Consider the following 22,687-nt stretch of genomic DNA (forward strand, 5'->3'; position numbering starts at 1 on the left):
CAAGGGCTGAGGCTGGGAATCAGCAGAGCGAGATCCGCTGCAATGTAGAGAGCCCGGCAGGGCAAGGGCGGAGACTGGAAGGCAGCAGAGCGTGATCCGCTGCTATGTGGAGAGCCCGCAGGGCAAGGGCGGAGGCTGGAAGGCAGCAGAGTGAGATCCGCTGCAATGTGGAGAGCCCGGCAGGGCAAGGGTGGAGACTGGAAGGCAGCAGAGCGTGATCCGCTGCAGAAAACTAAATACCTAAGTTGGAATAGGGATTACAAATTAGTGGGGAAAACATAAGCATTCACACAGGAGCTAGCTACCACCGCACACCACACCTAATGATCAAATGGGAAATGGATGCAGAAGTGAAATGGAAAACATGGAATGGATCCTCTAGAAAGTAAGGATCAGGAGCAGGGAAAAACGAAATAACCTATGCAAACTTCTCCCTACCCCTTCAAGGAAAAGACAGGAAACTAAACTAAGAGGAAGGCTAAGGCAAATGGGTAACAGCAGCAAAGGACAGAGTCAAAGAAATATAGAACACAGACAAACTGGGCTGCATCTAAAAGGGGAAAGCACTGAGAATTGCTGCCTGCAAACAGGGGAAGACAAAAAGGGAAATCAAGGGAGCAGAAATCAATTAGCGCATGAATCCGAAATTCAGGGCGGAGGAAACAAGAAAACAGGAACAAGGAAGTAGGTACAAAGGCAAGGAACCAGGGACCAGGGACTAGTCAAAAACAGGAACACTGCAAACGATGACCAGCGCTGGACTGAAGTGAGACTGAGGCTTTTAAAGCTGTTTAACGAGCACACGCCTCAGGTGTGCTGACTGCTGCACCTGCAGCCACAGGTGTTGCCTATCCTCCACCCAACCTTGTCCTGCAAGGGTGGAGGTGGAGCAGTGGGCCAGGCATTCTGGGAAGCACAGTCATTTGGTTAAAGAAGCATGCTGGCTGCCAAAAACCTGGAATGGATCCGGAAGGGAAGTAGTTTGGAAAATAGGGATTTAGCGCTCCCAATTCATTACAGCACTGTGGCATTAGGTTCGGAGGAAATGTCCAGCAAGGAATAAGCCCCAAAACATGCCCCCAAGTGGCGGGAACGGGAGCGAAGGGAGCGAGTCGTGACAACGCGCTGGAGTCAGACTCGACTCGCGCGCACTTATACAAGTCCCGGTCCGGCTGGGAGAAGGAGTCCTCCGCGGAACGCCACAAGAAGAGAACTTAGGTGAGCCTGGGGGAAACCTTTGACACCTGGGCAGAACAGGGCCACCAGAATGATTTTGCAGGGAACCCTGCAAATCATCTGAACTGTTTTCCTTATCAGGGGAAAAGCGTATGCAAACATCCCTGTCCATGGAAAAGAGAAAGCATCCCCACTGGAGTCCAGATGAGGAACTCTGCTGGCAAAATTACGGCACTGCTTGTTCTTGGGGCTGGCAAATTGCTCCAAAGGGGGTGAGCCCCATTTCTCAAAGATCTTCGCCACCTGGGAGTATATCAGTTGCTATTCGTGCATCTGAGAAGAGCCCCTGCTGAGGGAATCTGCCTGTATGTTTTGCATCCCTGGCAGGTGGAAAACCAGGATCCAAATTCATTGAGGTATGGTCCAATGCCAGATGGTTTGGGCTTCCTGGAAAAGGAGACATGAGTGCGTTCCCCCTGCATGCACAGACAGAACATGGTTGTGGTGTTGTCGGTGAGAATCCTTACCACCGAGTCCTGGATGAGGGGAAGAAACGACTTGAGTGCCCAGTGTACCGTTCTCAGCTCTAGGACGTTGATATGCAGCAAGACCTCCATGGGAGACCACAGGCCTTTGACTTGGAACTAGTCCAGATGAGCACCCCATCTGGTCTGCGAGGCATCGGTCATGTTAGTGAATTGAAAATCTGGTTCCACCAGGGGTATGCCCTGCTCGACATTGACAGGATGAGTCCACCATTGTAGGTCGTCTGCCAGAGATCGGGAAATTATCTACTTGTCCGAATAGGAGCCCTGCGTCTGGGACCACCTGTAAGCGAGAAATTCCTGCACTGGCCACCTGATGAGACAGCAATTGGGAATGAGTGGGATGCAGGACGACATGGTGCCGAGGAAAGACTTGAACGAGCGGACCATGACCGACGTTCTTTATGAAAAAGAGCCCGATGGAGACAAGAGCTGCTCCATTCTCTCCTTCAATGGCTTGACTAGTTTGATAGCCATCTGGAATTGCGCTCCCAGAAAGACCAATGCAGGCATCCGGTGTATCCTGTTCGCCCTTGACGTCACTGTAGACGTTGACGCTGCCATCACCGGAGGCTGTCTCCACGTCCATGGCGGCCTCAGCTTGCATGGCATGGTGAGCCCAGCACTTTGTTTTGCGGTCCTTAAGTGTCTTGGGCTTGAAGAGCTTGCACGATTTGCACTGTCCCTCATTATGATCCCTTGGGAGACAAAGATTGCACATCCGGTGCCAGTCTTCCAAGGGCATTTACGGTTGCAGGATGGGCAAAACTTAAAAGGTGTATTCTCCATTGTGTATGGGGAAGGCAGCCTGGCGATTAAGTGGGTAGAGAAGTGAACATGCATTCTCTTAGGGAGACTGAGAATGAACCTCCCCCCACTCTCCCTACTGTGAGGGCCGAGGCCCGTTGACGCCTTCCGAGGCCGTCTGAAAGGTTCGTTGAGATGAGTTGGTGTAATCGTCAACAAAAGTTGTCCTCGGTGCTGTCGCCAAAGATATTGCAAGAGAACGGCTAACAAAGGACAGGAAGAGTATTCTATGTTTAATTATTTTTTTAAGTAAAGGCGATAGCCAGAATAAACTCTGCTATGAGCGATCGACAGTGATGGCGGAAAAAAACAATGCGAGGGACCTCGACACATGAAGCACAACAGGTACAGTGGACGTTACACTCAGCAGCTTCCACTAGATGTCGGCCTATGCATAGCATGTGATCATAGCATGTGATCTAAGGAGATTCCACAAGCCTCAGAAATATATATAGAGACACACTACATATTGTTCAACTGGCTCGTATGTCAAAAAGACCACTAGCCCACTAGATGGAAGAGCATGACAGTCACAGACAATATGTGAGGCGAGATCAAGTTAGATAAAAATGCTTAATTGGTATTTTTGTAAGCAAAAAAAGTTTTGTTATTTATCTAGAAAGGCATTTTCCAGCTATTTAAAGACCCATAAACGAAAAGGCCCAACTGTTCTGTTCTTTACCTAATTGTTACGTAGATAACCATTTATTATTCTATTTGGTACACAATTTACTATAAGCGGCTAACAAATGCACAGTAAAATTTGAAAAATAAAAAATATATGGTGACCCTTCTTTCCTTAATGATTTTAAATTGTTATGTATTTCTACACTGCAGATTACATCCCTAGGTTATACATATTTTATTTTGCCTAATTATTTTTCTTTTTAAAAACACTATTTATACATTTCATTAAAAAAGACAATCTGCTCAAACAGTGAATACAACTATCAGTACAACATTGGGAGTAAAATTATCCCCAGCAATAACCAAGACTTATTAGATATCTAAGGAATCCTTAAGGTTCAAATTACACAGCCACGGTAGTGGCTGTGTAGTTATGGTTAAGTTGCTTTTTGGGCGGCTTATAACACCGCTCTACCCTGGGTGAATCCTCACCAAACTTTGCAAAAAAAAAAAATTATATGGGCCACTCTGAATTTATTTGCAAAGTTTGGTGATGTTTGGTCCGGGGGGGAAAAGTTATAGGGGTGGTCCCAAAACATATTTTTTTCCCATAGACTGAATGGCGGAAAAACTTTGCGCACGCCTACAGGCCAAACCGAATTCGCGGCAGGGGCAGGAGCTTGGTCCCGAAAGCGTGCTTTTGTAAATTTGGTGAGAGTAGTTTCCTTTAAAACGACCAAAAAGTATGTCTCAAAATATTAGTGATATCCATGTCCGCTCCACGGTCACACTTCCCGATTCGCTCCGCGGACAAGAAATCGATTGGCTAATCCGTAGCGTCATGTCCGCGGACATGTGACGCTTTCACTGATTGGTTGTGGAACAGCGTGAAGTGCGTCAGATTCTTTTGCTGCACACGCCATCTTTTGTTCGTGTTTTGGTTGTATGCAGACATCCACTGATGTCCTGGGTGTTAGCCTTAGCAGGGCACGGTGGTGGCGCGAGTTATGGTTGCTTAGCTTACCATAACTGGCGAATTTCAGGGGTTTTTAGATTTTACTTGTAACCATAACGTCCTTTTAACAACATTTTTTACTGAATTGTATAGGTTTTCATTAGTGCAACTTGACCATAACGTCCCTTTAACAAAGTTTTTTTTTTACTGAATACATCATATAATTAACATTACATAACTCAATCTTATCCATAACATGCTCATCCCAAATACAGAATTAACACACAACACAGGACAAGAAAGGGAGAAAGAAAAGAACAGGAAAAAAAGGAAAAAACAAAAAAGGGAAGGGGGAGAGATCACTCACAAAAAAAACACGTGGATAAGATGCAAATAAATGACCCAGTTACTCAGAGTTTCTTTCACCAACAAAAGTCACATGCAATATAGCCGGCTCTCGTGTAACATGCAAGCTGTTAAAAGGTGCCCAGAGTTCTAAATAGTTTCCTTCTTGTTTCTGCTTTTTAGACATGGTTTTCTCACAATTCTACAACACCTGCACATTCACCCAGTTTCTATCTGTGGATTTGTTCTCATTTTCCTTAACTTCAGGATCTGCTTTGTCGCTACCAGTACTTTGTCAATCCATTGACCATACTACTTGGCAATTCTACATCTTCCTCTGCTGGATAGCAAGAGAGTTTGAAGAGGCATTCTTGGTAAGCTTATTGATAATATTGTATCCATTCTATCCAACACATTCGCCCAAAATGCCTTTTGACCTAGAACAGTTCCATAACATGTGAATAAGGGTGCCCCTCTCTCTACCACACTCCACGCAAGTGTCATTGTCCATGAAATCCAAACCATACATCCACACTGGAGTCCAGTACATACACCCCAATATTTTTTGATGCACGAGTCTCAAGCTCAGATCCAATTTACTCCTACAACCCACTCCTAGCACCTGCATCCATTCTCCATCCATTATTTCACAACCCAAATCCGCTTTCCAAGCCCCCTCAGTTTTTCCCATGATTCACCATGCATGGCCATGAAGCAAATATAGTGCATCCGTTTGGCTCGTTCACGATTGGCCCAGACAACATGTCCAATCTCTGCAATAAAAGAGTTTCAATAGCTCTAAATCTTCCTACCTCCCCATTCTTTAGACCATATACACCCTGTATTTCCTCAAACGGTTTCATTTGTCCACCCTGGAACACATCCCCTATTTCCAAAATTCCTTTTGAAATCCAACTGTGCCAATTTAGTGTTTTATTAGCAATTTGAAACCCAGGATTATGCCAAAGGGAAGTGTAAGGAACTCGTGGTTGCAACAGTAAAGACAGACACAAGTGATCACAGTTCAAGGGTGTTAATTGAACACTGAATGTAGGGTGGCAAAACGCCTAACCTAAACCTAAATCTAAGACGGGAGCAAGCGTCAACCATCAAATGAAAAATAAGGCAGTCTTAGTGGCTTTGTGTCAAATAAAAGGGCCTATACTAAGAAAAACATACTGCCAAGTCCTTACAACTAATGTAAGAGTGTGGGACAGGGTTTCAAAAAAGAAAGAAGTGTTCTCAAATGATAAGTAAGGATGTCATTACCAGGGGTCTCCCTTCCCCACGTTTTCAGCATGGGAAAGGTGGGACCGTGGAGCACAGCACGCGCTCGAGCTTTCTCAGCACAAGCCGACAGTTCCATTCCAGTTATCAGGTTTTTCGATGGAAAAGTCTCTTTTCATTAAAAAGTCTCTTGCTTTCGAGGGCCTGATGTATTCCACAACAAACAAAAAGTTATTTTCCACGGTTCACGTTGGGTGATGGCTTCACCCCTGGATCCCCCCTCTTCCAGGCGCCGACCCCTCTCATATCGTATTCAACCAGCCGACCCCTCTCATATCGTATTCAACCAATCAATTGAACAGTTCCTTTATCAATGAAATTTGGGTGATCGCCTTTCACCCCTGAATCTCCCTCGACCGGGCTCAGATACACTTGAAAAGGGGGACAATTCACTTCCCCTGGTCTTCCAATACCTGTTACATTCATGAGTTTTAACGTCTTTTTGAATAGCACTTCAGGCTTTGCCTCTGATTGTTGGCTTCCCTCTCCCGGGATCACTTTCGCCAACTTCTATAAACAGTTCAGTCTGATTTCACCAAACGGGATTCATCTCCCTTAGCATCGCGATCATCTGTAGGTCAAAGACTTTCGACAGTAGAGGGGTGTTAGGCAGAATCCTGTGCAGTTCCCTTAGGGAACACTGCAAAAAGATTAAGACTACAGGAGTAAGCGGTAAACCCAATTGGTAGCAGTCTGCACCACCCAGATTTACCTGGTAGCTGTGGCTGAGCAGTCAGACTTCTCTCAAGAAGAGTAGGGCAGTATGCAGAGTGTACACAATAGGGTCAAAACACAGCAGAGCAAACAAACACTGACCAGAGCTTTATATAAAAAGTATATAGTTATTTATTCAAAACACACTTTAGGTAATACACTAGCACTCTCAATGAAAAGTAATCTAAAACATAGTCAGGTAAGTATCTACACCTCCCTTGATAATTATCAGACAAGTCAGGGTTAGAGCACAACTATTTGTTAAGACAGAAGTGAGTGCTTAACCTAGATGGCACTCCAATAGTTTAGGTTAAAAGGGGAGAGAAAAGGCAGAGCATAAAATAAAACAGTTCCCAACACTTTTAAGAGTTCAGAGCAAGGGGGGAAAGGCAGGTTATACTGTAGAGCCAAAGTTCATAGGCCAGGCCCACTTTAAATGGAGCAAAGCGAAATGTGCCCAGGATCACACGGTTTAAAATGCACTGAAAGTCTTTGCAGAGTGTTCAAAAGAGGTTGGGGTGATTCAAAAGATATAGTTAGAGGTCTGGAGTCAACCCAGTATAGAAGCCAATGATTGAAGGGTCACCTTTAGCAATCTGTAGAAAGGGAGGCCAGGCAGGACACAGTACCTTAAAGAGAAGCTCCAGCGGGGGCAGTTGTTCCTGGCAGTGATTGCAGTTCGTTGTTCCGACCAGGGGAAGAGAGGATCTCGTCGAGGAGGAAACTTGGAGTCGTTGCACTGCACAGGGATGAAACCAGCCGCGGAGTTCCCGGTTTAAAGGTGCAGTCCTTTTATTCGCTGTCAAAAGTGGTGAGCTTGGCTATCCGGCCGCTGGGGTGCTTGGCACAGGCGATTCGACCAAGGGCCGTCTTGGAAGGCAAAAAAGGGTGAACTGGTTGGTCCCACCAGCTCAGAGGAAGAAGACTCGTCCAGCAGAAGATCTTCTCTTGTCGTCAGGAAACTGGTGAGGTAGCTGCAGCAGGGCTTCACCGGTGGTGTTGTCGTTGCAGATGGCTTAGCTTCGTCCCTCTTCGGATTCTTAGGTCCTGTGGCGACTTCTGAAGTTCCAGTCCCAAAGGCCCTGCTTTTATGCAGAAAAACCCCCATTCATCAGCCTAGCTGTCAATCACACATGCTAAGTGGTGAGCCGGGCGGCTCACCACTGGGCCAATAAGAGTAGAGTGTGCGACTTGGGTTGCCGAGGCAATGCAGTCCAGGGTGCCAATTGCCCCCTCCACCCTTCCTGTGGAACCCAGACAGAGTGGCACCACTTGGAGGGCTTCTGTGGAGAAGCCCGCCAAAATAGTGGAACAAAGGGCTCGACCTTGGTCAGAGTTACAGAGACGGACACGAACGTCATTTTAGAAAAGAGTTCTGGCAAAAAGACCCAACCAGTGATTTAATATTAAATAAATAAACCGGCGGTATCTTTAACATTGCACCAAAAAGTGGTGCGTTTAAAATGAATGGGAAAATCCCATAGAGAATATTCTGGTGGAATATTTTGCATGGTAACCACTGCCACCAGCCAGAAACTCGACGAGGGGGGACGGGACAGTGCCCCCTCGAAAACAGACCCAGGGGAAAACGAATTACCCCTTACCAGTACTTGCACAATATGATGGTTTGTACTGGTTCTGTTCACTATTTTGGACTAGTAAAGCCAATGGTAACTTTACATGCCCTGGGAGACCGTAGTCAGTCCCAGGGTGTGGAGTCTATGTTTGGGGGTCACTGTGACACCCCTGTGGTAGTGCACGGAGGGTGCTGTGTACCACACATACAGAAAAACAGATACCCTACGGAGTAAAAAGAAACCCCATAGCCCATAAACACATAAGTCAAAGACATACCTCAAATCATGCCTAAGAGTGGGAGTAAAAGAGTCTCACTGTTAGCAGGAGAAAAAAACAAACCCTAAAAAGCCAGCAAAGCTGCTGGGGAACTCACTAGGTTTGGGAAATTAGCCTTATAAGAGAATTCTCCCTAACAAGGGGATTTTACAAGATCCCTGTATGACTACTTTGACTTCTTTTCCCCTCTTCCCAAGGGCTTCTGGTTCCAGTAGTTTCTACTATCGGGTCATCGCCCATAGTTTCCTGCCTGAGCACCCACGTGGTGCTGGTCTTCTCTGCTGCTGGTTTTCCCCCTCTTTCCTCAATCTTTTTCTTTAAGTCTTTCAAAGTTCAAATTAGCCGTTGGCTACTTGTCATTCAACACAGTTCGGTTTCTTATCGATTTTCCCCTCGACTCACCAGGTGTGATGAACCGCTTGTCTTTCTTTCTTCTGGGAGTCAAGGTTGGTACCATCAAGATCAGCGTCTTTCCCCGGCTTGGTTATCAGAGGAGCAAGGTCTTGCGTACCATAGACATCTGCTGCAACACACGCTAGCTATTGCACGAGGTCTTGGGTTTCCATCTGCTGAGGTTTCACTGGCCTAGATCGGAAAGGGCAAGGTTACTTCTCTCCTTGTCATCCTCTCAGTATCCGCCGTCTTAACTGTTGTGCTGAGTTAGCTCTCGCGTCGTGCAGTCTGCCTTGCTCGTCTTGTGATCTGGCACTCCACCTTTTATGCCTCTGGGGAAGGGAAAGGGCCGTCGGGTGTGTGTGATTCTGGTCAATTGCCTGACTTTGCCTGACCCTTGCATTGGGACATGTCAGGTAAAGGGCTATGGCGTTAGTCCGTTGTCTTCCGTGTTGTGTGAAAGTGTTTGTGTCGGAAAGCAGGGGGGGGCAGTGTTTTGGAATATCCTACATGATAGGATGTGGAAAAGGTGTTCAAAGGAGGGGGATACCGCGTCTCGCCCGTCGGTGTCCCACTCCCCAAGAACCCTCATCCAGATGATCCTCCCTCACTGGTCCACCCACAGGAACTGGATCCAATAGCGATGGCCGCCTCCTGGCCACCTGGATCCCTGGCGACTAGCTAGGGAGACAACTTCAGGTTTCTCACAGAAGCCTTATAACGTAAATACAAATTCCCTTCCAAACTAGCCACTTTAAAACTGTATTTCTCCTCTAAACCAATCACTGTCCTTTGGGTCATACTGCCCCCATCCAATGACAGTCCTCTCCCTAAGGCCCGCCTCTGGCAGCCATCTTCAGATTTGGTAAACACAAAGTGACAGTATGACCAAGAAGAGCCACATAGGGGCCAGAGGGAGGGTTTGCATGTGTATCCATGCCAGGCCCATGCAATAGTTACAGGTAATAACTTAGACCTTCTCCAGCATGGGGTCTAGCATGGATTCACATGCTCATGAATAACAAATACACAACAGTACAATATTACACAACCACAGGAGGTGGCAAGGCTCAACAAAAGCAATTAACACTTACCCCTGGAACAGACTCACCTCAAGCAAACAGGTTGCGTAGCACTGCCTGGCCGACTCTGGACTCACTGCCGAAACAGTAGAACTTCGTGAAGGTATGCGTGGACCTCCACACTGCTGCCCTGCCGATGTCAAGCAGGGGAACACCAGAAAGAAACGCCGTCGTCGCAGGGATCACTCTGGTGGAATGGGCTCTCGAGCGGCCCGGCACAGGCCGGTTCGCCAGCCAATGACACTGCATTATGCAGCCAGAGAGTCACCTTGAAATGGAAGCCTTGGACAAGGCCTTCCCATGGTTCACTGGACCAAAGTTCACAAGTAATTGAGAAGTCTTCCGAAAACGCTTCCTGCAAGTTACGTAGAACTTCAAGGCACACGCATTTTCCAGCAAATTCAGAGCCTCGCCAGTGACAAAGGTTTCGGGAAGAAAAGAGGCAACACCAAGGGCTTGTTGAAGTGGAATTCCGACAGAACCTTCGGCATGCAGGAGGGGTGTGTACACAGTACCACCCTCGATTCGTCGAAAGTCAGATACGGTTGCTTGCAGGATAGGGCCTGGATCTCACCGACACATCTGGCAGAGGTGATGCCCGCAAGGAAAGCAGTTTTCCACAAGAAAAACTTGAGTGGGGCTTGATGCAAAGGTTCGAAAGGTGCCCCCATGAGCCTCGTCAGAACCACATTGAGTTCTCATGCCGGGGCAAGAGCCTTCACCAGTGGGTAAAGAACGGAAAAGCCCCTTGAGGAACTCCTTGACGAGTCTGTGGGACCACAGCAAGGATCTTCCCAAGGATCTGGTGTAGTTTGAGTATCTTGATGGATGCGTAAGCCAATCTAGCTTTTTCCAAAGACATTAATATGGAAGTATCTGTGGAGCCGTGACCCTCAGTGGGGTAAGCTTCTGTGACCAGCACCATGTCGCAAAATGCTTCCACGTATGGCCGTAGCACTTAAGAGTCGATGATGCCCTGGCTTTGCTAAGGACTTCCCTGCAGTCCGCTGGCAACTCATATCCTCCAAACTCTAAGGCTGCAAGAGCCATGCCCTCGGGTTCATGGATCCTGGGTCATGATGAAGGATTGTACCTCTCTCTCTGGTGAGCAGATACGGATGTACCAGCAACTTGACTGGAGGAGATGCTGCCAGGCTGAGCAGGTACGGATACCAAATCTGTCTCGGACACACCTGGGCAATGAGTAGCATCTTGCATCGTGTGAGAAACCAGAAGGTGTGTCACCCACTAGTCCCCGGGGATCTGTCATCCAGGTGGCCAGGACACAGCCACATCGCTTTTGGATCCAGTTCCTGGGGGTGGACCAGTGCGGGAGAATCACCTGGCTGAGGCGTATTCAGGAAGTGGGATTGGTACACAGGATGGTGAGACGAGGTATCCCCTTACACATAACACCTTTATCCCATACTACCAGGTAGGATATTTAGGAACTCTACCCCCCTTTTTTACAACACAAACACGTTCTCATGGACAGCCCGCTATGAGAAAAAACAGACCAACACCCGAGCTGTATACCTGACATGTCCCAGTACAACGGTCAGGCAAATACTGACCATCACACACAAAGTTCTATGTTCTTTCATCGTGAGGCATTTTTACGATTGCCTTTTAAACTTGTAAAAAATAACGAAAAAGGTAATTGAATGTTCTTTTTTTTGGGAGGCAATTCCCACCGCCACCACCTATTTATAACTATTCCCATCCCCTAATCCCTTCTCTGCCCTTTCCCACCCCACCCCCCAAAATATTTCAGTAACCTTTTTCGAAATTCGAACAAATTTAATATGCACTTGCAAAAATGTCTGCCGATGAAAGGACGTTATACTCGCACACCTTACTTCCATTAAGCTTCCCCACACGGCTAAAAGGCAGAGCACAAGAGCACACTGAGTGAGGCCAAGGTCACGAGGAAACAGCAGTTTCGAGACAGCAGCTGAATGAGAGAGGAAAGATGGCAAAACAGAAGGGGATCGCAAGGAGGGAAGTTCCCTTGACCTTTTCGACAAGGAACCATTACTTTCCAAGAACATTGTTTAAACGCGTGTGATAAGAGACTCAAGTGAAGTTGAACTGCTGATGAGTGACTGAACTTTAAAAGAAAGATACAATACCTTTGACAGAGTGGTTCGGCACCATGTGGGTGCTCAATCTAAGGTCTCTCTAAGCTGAGAAGTGGCAAAAGTGAAAGTAAGAAAAAGTTTATATGAAGAAGAGAACAAGTAATTGTGAATCAAATGGGTCCTGTGACGGGTCAAGCTAAATCCCGCACACAGTCAAAAGTCTTTGATTTTGATGAAGTAGAGAAAGCTTGGAAAAGTAGATACATTTGGTACGAGTCCGGCGGAGAGAGACCAGTTGAAGGTTTTGTGTTAAAGTGGGTCTGCGTCTAGTGAATGGGACTAGGGGTGAACAGTAAATCACCCGAGAAGTTGTCTATGTAAAATCCTAAGAAGAAAGGAACTTTAATGTTTGTCGTGTTGCATCAGGCCCTCTCAAATAAGAAACTTTGAATGTCAAAGAAACTATGGCACAGAGGGCCCTGATGTTGAAGTTTTGAACTGCATCCTCATGCTACAGAAGCCAGAGAGTGTGCTTAGCTCGAGTGCGCTGCCTTGTCCCGTGCTGAAAACGTGAGGAAGGGAAGCCAACATCTTGAATATCCTGACACATCATTTGAGAAAGAACACTTTTCTTTTGCATAACATTGTTTCCCAAATTATTTTTATTTACTAGTAAGGAATGGCAATAGGCTTATTAGTACAGGCCCTTTCCTTTTGACAGACTCGGCTAGGACTGCATTATTATTTGATGGTCGTAGCTTGCTCTCATCTTTAGATTTAGGATTAGATAGGAGTTTTTCAAACCCATTTGAATTTCAATAAACACTGTTGAACTGTGATCACTTGTGTCTGTATTGCTGTTTGATACAATGCCTTACTTACAATCTACACCAAGTGTGTTGATGACATGTAGTAGGAGAGGAAATGGGGGCGGGGGGGCGTACAGAAGTAGACTGTCCCACGGGAAGGAAAAGGTGTCCCCCAAGCTCCTCGGTTGGCGGAATCTGCTGGGAAACTTCTGTCATTTGGAGTATGCCGCTGTGGCAAAATGATCGATATGGGGTCTGCTCCATTTTACAAACAGGCGGTCCACCTGATCCTGACAACGTTCCCACTCGTGGCAGGAGCACAGTTCCCTGCTGAGGGCGTCTGCAATGATGTTCTTGATGCCTGCCAAGTGGAGTGGGACAAGGAATATCTCCAGTCTGATGGCCCAGTGCCACAAGTCCTGAACTTCCTTGGGAAGCACTGGGGATCAAGTGCCCCCTTGCCTCCTGATTTAGTACATGGTGGTGGTGTAGTCTGAAAATCCTCACAACCTTGCCCTTTCGAGATGGTAGGAAAGACTTGAGGGCCCAGAACACTGCCCGTAGCTCCAGGATGTTGATGTGCAGATCCTTCTCCTCTGGAAGCCACAGACCTCTGGCGTGTAGCCATCTGGTGTGAGCCCCCCTCCCCAACCTTCCAGAGAGGCGTCCGTGGTGACGGTCTCCTGGTATGGCACGGTTTTAAATCCCATCCCCTGGGCAATGTGGGAGTGCACCCACCACCATTCTTTCGCCCACCGAAACTCCTCGTTGAGAGAGATCTTTTACGCAAACCCCCAGGGCACTTGTATCCAACGTGAGTCCAAGAATTTCTGTAGGGGTCGCATCTGCAATCTGCAGAGACGGACGAGGTAGATGCAGGACGACATCATGCCCAGCAAAGACTTGATGGCCCGCACTGAAGCCGTCTTCGCAGACAGTCATTGCACCTTCCCTTGAATGTCTGCTAGCCTCTCCTCCAAGGGCAATGCCAGCCAAGTCACCGTGTTGCGTTTGGCACCAAGGAATAGCACGTTTTGCGATGGCATCAAGGAGGACTTCAAATAGTTAACATAGAATCCCAGCTACGTCAGTAGTCGATCGGTCTCCTTCGTGTGCTCGTCGGCTAGCTCTCGAGAGCAGCCAATCATCCAGGTATGGGTACACGTGTATGCCCTGTAGACGCAGATGGGCCGCCACAGTTGACAGGCATTTCATAAACACTCTTGGGGCCGATTTCAAGCCGAATGGCAGGGCCTTGAACTGGTAGTGCTGGCCTTGCGCCTTGAACCATAGGAACTTTCGATGCTTCCTGTGGATGGGGACATGGAAGTGCACATACTCTAGGTCCAACGACGTAAAGAAAGTCCCTTCCTCCAGTTGGCCGAGCATGTGCTGCAACGTGACCATCCTGAATTTTTGGGACTTCAGGTACTTGTTCAGACGGCGCAGGTCTAGGATGGGTCTCCAACCCCCTGTCTTCTTTCTTACCAGAAAGTATCTGGAATAGACTCCGGAGCCCAGAGACGTTGGGCAACAAGTTCCATCACCCCTTTCTGTAACATGGCTCACACTTCTTCCAGGAGCTGAGGGATGTAAAGCTCCTGACGGGGAACTAGTGGAATATGTGCACACCTGCATTGGAACTCCAAGATGTGTCCCTGGGCGAGAGCATCGAGCATTCATCTGTCGGTGGTGATACTTCTACACTTGCTGACGAACCTAGTCAGCTGGCCTCCCACCGGTGTGCACGAGTGAGGGCCCCAACGTCTTGGCCGGTTCAGGCTTGCTTGGGCTCTTGCACCCTGCCCGGAGGATGACAGCGATGCGTACCTCTGCTACCATAGGCCTGGAAGCGACCTCTGGAGGCTTCCTGCGTGGGCGCCACCTCCCATGCCTGAAAGAGGGCAAGAGCTCCAATTTTCTTGTCCTCAGGGAGGTATTCTAGAATCGGCCCAGCTTGTACCAAAGCTCCCGGTCGTATCGGCCCAAGATAGCCAGATCATTAGCCGCCTTGATCGTGGACAACGCCCTGAAAATGACTCTCTTCCACATGGCATCCAACTTCTTCCCCTCGCTGTCCGGGGGATCTGATGATGATGAAGTAAGCCAGGTAAACCAAACGTTACCTTGCGTCAGCTGACAATACCGAGTCTGGGGCAGTTGCGACCTCAGGCACTTGGAGACGGAGTCTGACACCCTATATTTCTTCTGCAACCTGTATTGCTTGGTTGGAGCTGTGCATGGGTTCTAAATGAGGGCTAGGCCTTCCACCCAAATGTCGTCCACTAAGGGCACCACCATGATGGTCTTCCTCCTCGACTCTCTTCGTTGATACAAGAAGCCCTTGGAGGAACAGCTTGGAGGCCCTAGAGATCATCGAGTGGAATCATCTCACCTCGTCTAGTGGAGAGACTATGAGGGGCGTCCAGGTGCAGTGATTCATCATCCGCCGGGACAAAGCCCTCATCTTCATCGGTTCCTGTGACCATCGTGACCGTGTCCGTACCAGCCTCCGTGTCCAGGTCCGCTGGTGGAGTCAGGCCCGACGTGGTGGAGGAGGAGACTGATGTGGAGGCGTCAGATGTTCTCTTCTTACGCAGAGGCTGGACAGGGGCCTGCGGCACTACAGGTATCAGTGCAGGGGGGCAATCTCTGCTGGATCTCCATCACCAGGTTGTGGAGAGTCAACAGGATGTCCATGGATATGTCCCTTGGCTGCGAAGTGGACAATGGATTGCTAGGCCCTGCGCCATCCTCGTGGACCGTATGGACGGACTCTTGGTCATCGTCGTCCGTGGATGAGATGTCCATCGGTTGAATGCCAACCTTGGGAGGGTTGTTCTGGAACCTCCTTGCTCCCCCTTTTTGCCCCCCCCCTTTTCCTCCCTGAGGGTTTTGAACTGGGATCTGCAGCGGTGCCTCGCCTCCCTCACCCCCCCCAAGGGTGCTTGCAGCCTTCGCTGCTTCTTTGGCGGTCGTGTCACGCCTTGAAGGCATGGATAGCCTTTGGGCCATAGGAGCCACCATGATCGGATCGGCATCTACCTCCGCCGTGGTCGTCAGAGCAGGTGTTGATGAAGTGCTTGATAAGGACTTTTGCTGCACCAGCTGAGCCTGCTTGGGCTGCGCGGCTGCCTTCTCTACCTCCGTCCTGGGCTTATCCGATTCCTCCCGTAACTTGGCCAGAGTGGTGACTACCTCTTTGAAGAGGAGCTCGATGTCAGACTAGCTCCAGAGGTGGACGGCAATAGTGATTGCGGCCTATCCAGCCTGGGACCCGCATCAGCAGCGAACCTGGTGGAATCTGACTTGTGGTTCTTGGCATTATTTTGGACCCTCACGGATGGGGCGACCTCAGAGGACTTTGACCTCTTCCCAGAGGGAGACCGCTCTTTGGACCGGCCTGTCCTGGGCGAGGCATGACCCTGCTCGGAGCACGAGGCAGAGACCTTGTTCAAATTGAGCCATGCCGCCAGCCTAGTGTGCCTGTCTTTCATTGTCTTCTTTGAGAAGCTCGGTCATATCTCGCACTCCACCTTCATGTGGTGTGGGCGCAGGGAATAAAGCCATTGTAGATGTTTGTCCTCCACAAAGACGTTCCGTAGCCCCCATTTGGTGGAGGGCCTGAAGAGGGTCCTTCCCTCCTTCTCCTCCGTCATGGTCGGAGAGCGTGAAGTAGGCCCAAGAAAGCCTTCCAGAAACGTCAAAAAAAAACTTCACCGACAACGGATCCCTGTTTCCGGCTGATGAGGAGAGCACACAGGCTCAGGTGGAAACAAAAAAACAAAAAAAATCGAATGTTTCTGTGAAAAAACTTTGAAAAAACAGACAATTAGCTCTGAGAGCAACTCGAAGACTCCCAACAATGAAGTGTGCAGTAAACAAGTAAATAATGCTGACAGAGGCGGGGCTTAGGCAGAGGACTGTCATTTGATGGGGTCAGTATGACCCCGCGACAGTGATTGGTTTAGAGGAGAAATACAGTTTTAAAGTGAGAATGAAACTGTCTTTTACTGATGATTCCCAGCCCGACGATGGGAATATTCATGAGCATGCAAATCCATGCCAGACCCCATGCTGGAGAACTTTCGTTTTTTTCTTTTCGCCCCACAGAAAATTCTGAGATCCAATCAACCCTCTTCATCTGCTTTTTCAGGCATTTTAAAGGCAATCACTGTACGACAGAGTACCTTTGGTAGCAGAGTCATTTTAATAGCATTTACCTTTGCCCAGATACTTTTATTTAATCAATCCCATTTCCTCACGTCTCCCTTGAACACTTCTATCAATCTATCTATATTGAATTCTACCATCTTCTTTAGGTCTCTCATTAAATAAACCCGTAAATATTTCACATGAGTTTTTGACCATTGACAATTCCACTCCGTGAAATCTCCTCTTCCACAGGTCAGCGAAAGAGGAAAAACTTCAGTCATATCCCAACTGACTTTGTGTCCGAAAAGTTTACCTATTTTTTTCGAATGCTTTTTTCAAAATAACACTACCCTATTACGGATTAGAGAGAATAATCACCATGTCATCCGCATAGGACAGTCTCTTCACTTCTACTTCCCCAAACTTAAGACCTCCAATACCTTCTTTGCATCGAATATAGGCGGCCAAAGGCTCCAGAGCTATATTGAACAAAAAGGGTGACAAAGGACATCCTTGCCTCATGTCCCGTGTTAGACTGAACGATTCAGACAATTCATTGTTCACCCATATTTCGGCCGTCGCTTCATTATGTAGGCAACTAACTGCCTTCAAAACATTATCTCCAAAGCCCATCTTTGCATAGTAAATTGCACAAATTCCCAATTTACTCTAATCAAAACGCCTTCTGTGTATCAATGAATACCAATACTGTGTCCGAGAGTTCTTCTTTGTGAAGATCCATCACATCAATGATAGTCCTTATATTATCATATCCAAATCTTCAACGCATAAATCCAACCTGAGATATGAATTACTTCCAATACATTTGTCTAATCTGTTCGCCAGTACTTTTGCAAATAGCTTCACGTATACATTAAGCAATGAAATTGGCCTATAGTTCCCACATTTTGTATGATCTCTGCCTGGCTTTGGAATTAATGTGATTAAGGCCTTCTGCATTGATGGACACAAGCTTCCATTACTTACATAAATGTTGAACAATTCACATAAATTGGGGGCCAATACTGACCCAAACGACTTGTAGAACTCAATAGGCAAACCATCAAACCCTGGAGATTTTCCCATACCAAGTTGTTTTATCACCTCCATTACCTCTTCAATCTCAATTTGAGCATCCAAAGCAATCCTGTCCTCTTGTGTCATTATAGGAGCATCAACAGTCTCAAATAATTCCTCCAGATCAAACCTCTGGGGAAAGGTACCCTCCGCATATAACGTCTCATAGAAAGAACAAAAACACTTACATATATCAGTATTTTTCATCACCATATGTTTCACGTTCATCTTCCATACCCTGAATATATGACTTAAAGTAGCATATTGCAAAATTCTGAAGGTATCTCAAACGTTAACTAAACAAGAGGCAGTGAAATTCTGAAAGTCCTAGTACTTTTCTAAAAGGGACTTGAGCCACAAATGTATCTGGGATGTGGATGCTGATGTACAGACTTTCAAACATCCTTTCAACAACTAAAACACTTTCAAACTCTCATGGTGGAGGATTTAACTGCACATTAATAAAGGCCACAATAAATTGGGGACTGTCTAGGTTCCTGGTGGTATTTGAAGTACCGTGACTGTTCACTGTGTAGAGTCTCCAGTGCTTCTGTGCGACTGCTAAGCAGTTGGTCAGCCTCCTGCAGTCGCACTTTCAGTACTGCCAGCTGTGCATCCTTGGCAGAAATCACTTCCATCATATCATCCACTTGCGCTCGCAACTCTCGCACCACCCTGTCACTCTTCGAATAGTCAGTATTCCACTTCTCCATTCTTGTTCGTGACTTGTTCAGTTCTAAAAAGAAAGACATTCAACAGAAAAACAATCCTAACATTAGCGCTTCACTTGTAAGAGCTTACTATCCAGTGTAATCATACACAACATATTGACTTCATACGGATGGAGGGATGAGTCTACCATGGTAGCGTTCGGTTTTGCAAAGTGCAGTCTTGCCCCCCTGTTAAAAGGACAAGCTTAACCTGTAAACATTAGTTGTAAAAGAATTATTTACAACAAAGGAAGATTTCAATGATAGATTACTAAGAATTAGCAAGAGACAGAAATTTCTCTGGGTTCAAAGGGTGCTTGTGAACACAGCCATTTTACTTCCCAAAGATACATTCTGTGAATTGACAAATATCCTTGAAGAAGCAACAAGAGCTGCCGGAAATAGGAAAGGCTGATGATAGAGTGGGGAAATGTAGCAGGGCAGGCCAAGAGAAAACCCATATAGCCGCATCCAAAGTCCTAAGGAGGTTGGGGTGGGTGCCTGGTTGGAGGGTATGGCATGGGATTATTGGCAACATTAAACCTTATTAAAATCAACTGTGCGTTTGGTATGGCAAGAGGAGCTGTACATCTTGTAAAGCATCTTATTTGTTCCTGACAGCTCAGGAGCAAATGGAGCTAAGTAAGGTTGTATAGCATATGGGTCATCAACACAGATTGCATTTTCTTTTTAAATGCATACTTCTTGAAGACCTAGTTTGCTTTGATTTCGACTTATATTGTACATATGTGTAGCAGGCGAACCATTCGCACATTCAGTGCCAGAGAAGGCGACATAGCAAAGAGAAAGCACACTGGAAAAAGCATGTAGAAAAGCCGGAATGAATCACTGAATGCTGGAAAGAGGGCCAGATAAGTGTGAGGGGAGAGGAAGAGGGAGAGACTGTGAGGGAGGAAGAGTAGAATGAAGGTCGTAAAGATCAAAAAGGGGGATGGGGCAGAAGAAAGCGAGAGAGAACACAAAAAAGCGAGATGTGGGATGAAAAGGGGAAGAGGTGAAGGGAAGGGAAGAGAAGGCTGGAAAGAGACAGCGTAGAATGAAGGAGAAAGGGAGAATCATAAAAAGAGGGACATAGAAAAGGAAAGACGGAGAGGAGATGAAAGGTGGTTGTAAAAGAGAAAGTTCAAAAGGAATTGGAAGAGTGTAGAAGAGGGAAAGAACGAGTGAGAGGAAGGGCGTATTATGAAAAGAGAGACTGTAAAAGAGGAAAGTAAGACAGAGAGGGATAGAGAGTAATAGCGGTTGCATGGCTTCCATTTCCTTATGTGCCAGACCCTCCCAGAGGTAGATCTAGCACAGCAGTCAAGGTTATACGCTCAAGAGCGGAGAAGGGTGATAAAAAGGCACAGGGTAACATGCAATTATGATGTAGAATGTTACAAGTGGGTGTTAAGATGGATTTCTAAACTCTATCCTGTGGCCAGAAGTTTAGGAGGCAACCCTAGTTTGGTGTAACAGGGAAACCTTCTGGACAAACCAGACCACAGTATGGAAGCTTGGCAGGCAGTCAAGACAATCTCAGTAGCGGTGAGAGTGATCGGAATCCCACAATGAGCAAACACAGTAAAACGTCACAGAATACTCTTAGACATGTGTATATCAAACATGCATTTATTATAGGCCTTTTTAACTAAACACAAAATAAACCACAGTGATAATGAACAGTTACCACACACACCTTACACTATAGAGCATATATACAAAATGTGTTTCGCCTAATGCAGATAAGGGGGAGAAAACAAACACAACCTGTAACAGAAGAGGGAAGTAAACAAAATAAGCACATTATGTGTCAATCCCTAGCCTATGCAGTCCAGCACTACGAAGTGGGGAGCCTTGTGCTCAAAGGTAAAGCAGAGCATTGACAATGCACAGCCATGCGAAGGAGCAAAAATGGGTCCTCTTCATGGAGCTGTAGCAGTTCAGGAAGAGGGTTGAGGTGTTGAAGAATAAAGCCCTATTATTCGAGGAGGGTCTACCCTTGTAGGCAAAGCGACTTTCTGAGTTGGGGAATAGCTAGCAAGCGCATGTTAGCCCAGCTAAAGTGAGTATCTTTTCAGGGATTCTTGTGTGTTAAAACAAATGGATGTGCTAGTGGACCACTGGTAAGTGATGCAGGTACTCACTGACCCTCGACACAGTCCGGGCCAAACGTTGTCAGTCTAGTCCAGGTCGCTAGTAAGTATAACCCCCTGCATATCTCGGGAGGATAGCTCAGGGGCAACGTGCTCGCCTTGGAAGCAAGACGATGCAAAGCAACACAGGTTCGATCCCCGGGTCCGCGCATAGAAACCTCTGGGTATTAAGCGTATAATAAATAACCAATCATCATCATCATGCAGTTACACGTCGCTCCGGCTCTCAGCGGCTGCAGGACGGGACGATCGTCTGTAGCGGGACAGTAGCCTTTTCTCTGCTCGTGAATAAGAAAGGAAGTCTGTTCCAGTGCAGCACGTCTCAGGGCACAGGGGGGCAGGTCTGCAAGGCACCTACCGTCACCATCACAGCAGCAGAGCGAAACATAGATAGCAAATGCTCACGGCGTGGTGCACTCTCATAAATCGTGACCCAGAGGAGCTAGGACAACACGTTTTGGCGGGAGATGGCCCAGGACCCCAAGTAAGCAATTCCCAAAGTTTTGAATGTTTACTCGGGACGGCGGCACTCCTGGACCATACTCCAGGTTCAAGCTGGTCAGTTCGCTGGAAGGGCCAGGAACACTTCTGAAGAAGCTCTTTGCGAGGCTTAAGCAGGAGGTACCGATAGTAATTGGTCCCACTACTCCAAAGGGTCAAAGTGCTGTTGCAGGCCTTCTTTGTTTGGTGCAAGACCAGGGGTATGACGGGACAACAGCAGGGTCAGGGCACCAAACCTTCCAGCACGTCTCTGGTGGTTCCACGGGTCTGCTCTTTCATTTCACGATACTTGGCTCCTTCTGTAGTTCGGTGTAAACTTCAGTTGATCGAGCTGGAATGGGTGCAGAGCCCCTTCTCTTATCCAAAATTCATTTTGCGCTCAAATCTGGGATAGCCAATGGAAGATCTGCTCTCTTACATGCATGCCATGCAGGGGCCAATCATGGCCCACGGTGGTTCCAGTCATTCAGGCATACCAGACATACTGGCACCAGTAGTGTTGACTGGGACCAGATAGTCCCAACCATCTCCCTGGGCATTAGCACACATGACATGCAGGAGCCCACGAAAGATGGGGTTTTCGCGGGAGGCTGCATCCCCAAATAAGGATTACCTGGGTCTCTCGGCCTGGGGGAAGTTAAAGGGACAAAATGACCAAAAGACAGAACAACAAACTTTGTGGCACAGCCATTTTCGACACTGGCCACAGTCCTGGGCCAAACACGGTAAACGCGATAAGGTCCATAAAAACGAAGTAAAAATACTATAAAAGTAAACTGCTGCCACCAGTTCACTCTAGGCACAATTGTACAAACACCAACAAATCCTTAGAGGGCGGCTAGGGCCATAAAACAAAATGACCCCTATGCTTGGTAGTTGGCACATAGATAAAAAGTTACCAAGAAATGGAAACATAGTCAAAGACTAAGGGAAACAGTTTCCAAGTACTGACAACCTGATGGACGTGTTAGTTTCCCCATAACAAGGGAGCAAAATCCCAGAGGAGTGCAGCAGAAGGCTGTGCTCCACTGGAAAAAGTCAGGTTAGGTAAGCCACACAAAAGCAAAAATGTGTATGGTCCACAAATCTTTCCTAATACTCGCCCCTCCCAGACCAAGGACAGGGGGAATTAATCCGTCCCTGGATGAGTCTCATGTTCAGGTTGACTGAAAATTCTGGACAACCCATCAGCGTTGCAATGTTGGACACCAGGGCCGGTGCTCAATCGTGAAGTCAAACCTTTGCAGGCTTATGGACAACCTAAGCAACTTTGGATTCTCTCTCTTCATGTTCATTAGCCACTTTAAGGGCTCACGGTCAGTTTGCACAGTGGAGTGGGTCCAATAGAGGTAGGGTCTCAGCTTCCTTAGGGCCCACACGACAAAGAAACATGATTTCTCTACAGTGGACCAC

The 22,687-nt window shown here is 47.3% G+C and overlaps 1 protein-coding gene across 5 annotated transcripts in view; it reads right to left on the bottom strand.

The window, feature by feature from the left end:
- The window catches only part of GOLGA5 (golgin A5), an 800,028-nt gene that overhangs the window by 511,470 nt on the left and 265,871 nt on the right, over positions 1 to 22,687 (bottom strand). For all 5 annotated transcript variants that reach the window (XM_069637743.1, XM_069637746.1, XM_069637745.1 and 2 more), the window contains one exon: positions 18,424 to 18,643. In XM_069637743.1, the coding sequence (XP_069493844.1) occupies positions 18,424 to 18,643 (220 nt within the window). The remainder of the gene's footprint in view (positions 1 to 18,423; positions 18,644 to 22,687) is intronic.

This window comes from Ambystoma mexicanum, chromosome 14 (genome assembly GCF_040938575.1).
Source record: "Ambystoma mexicanum isolate Mex_15411 chromosome 14, UKY_AmexF1_1, whole genome shotgun sequence".
Taxonomy (NCBI): Eukaryota; Metazoa; Chordata; class Amphibia; order Caudata; family Ambystomatidae; genus Ambystoma; species Ambystoma mexicanum.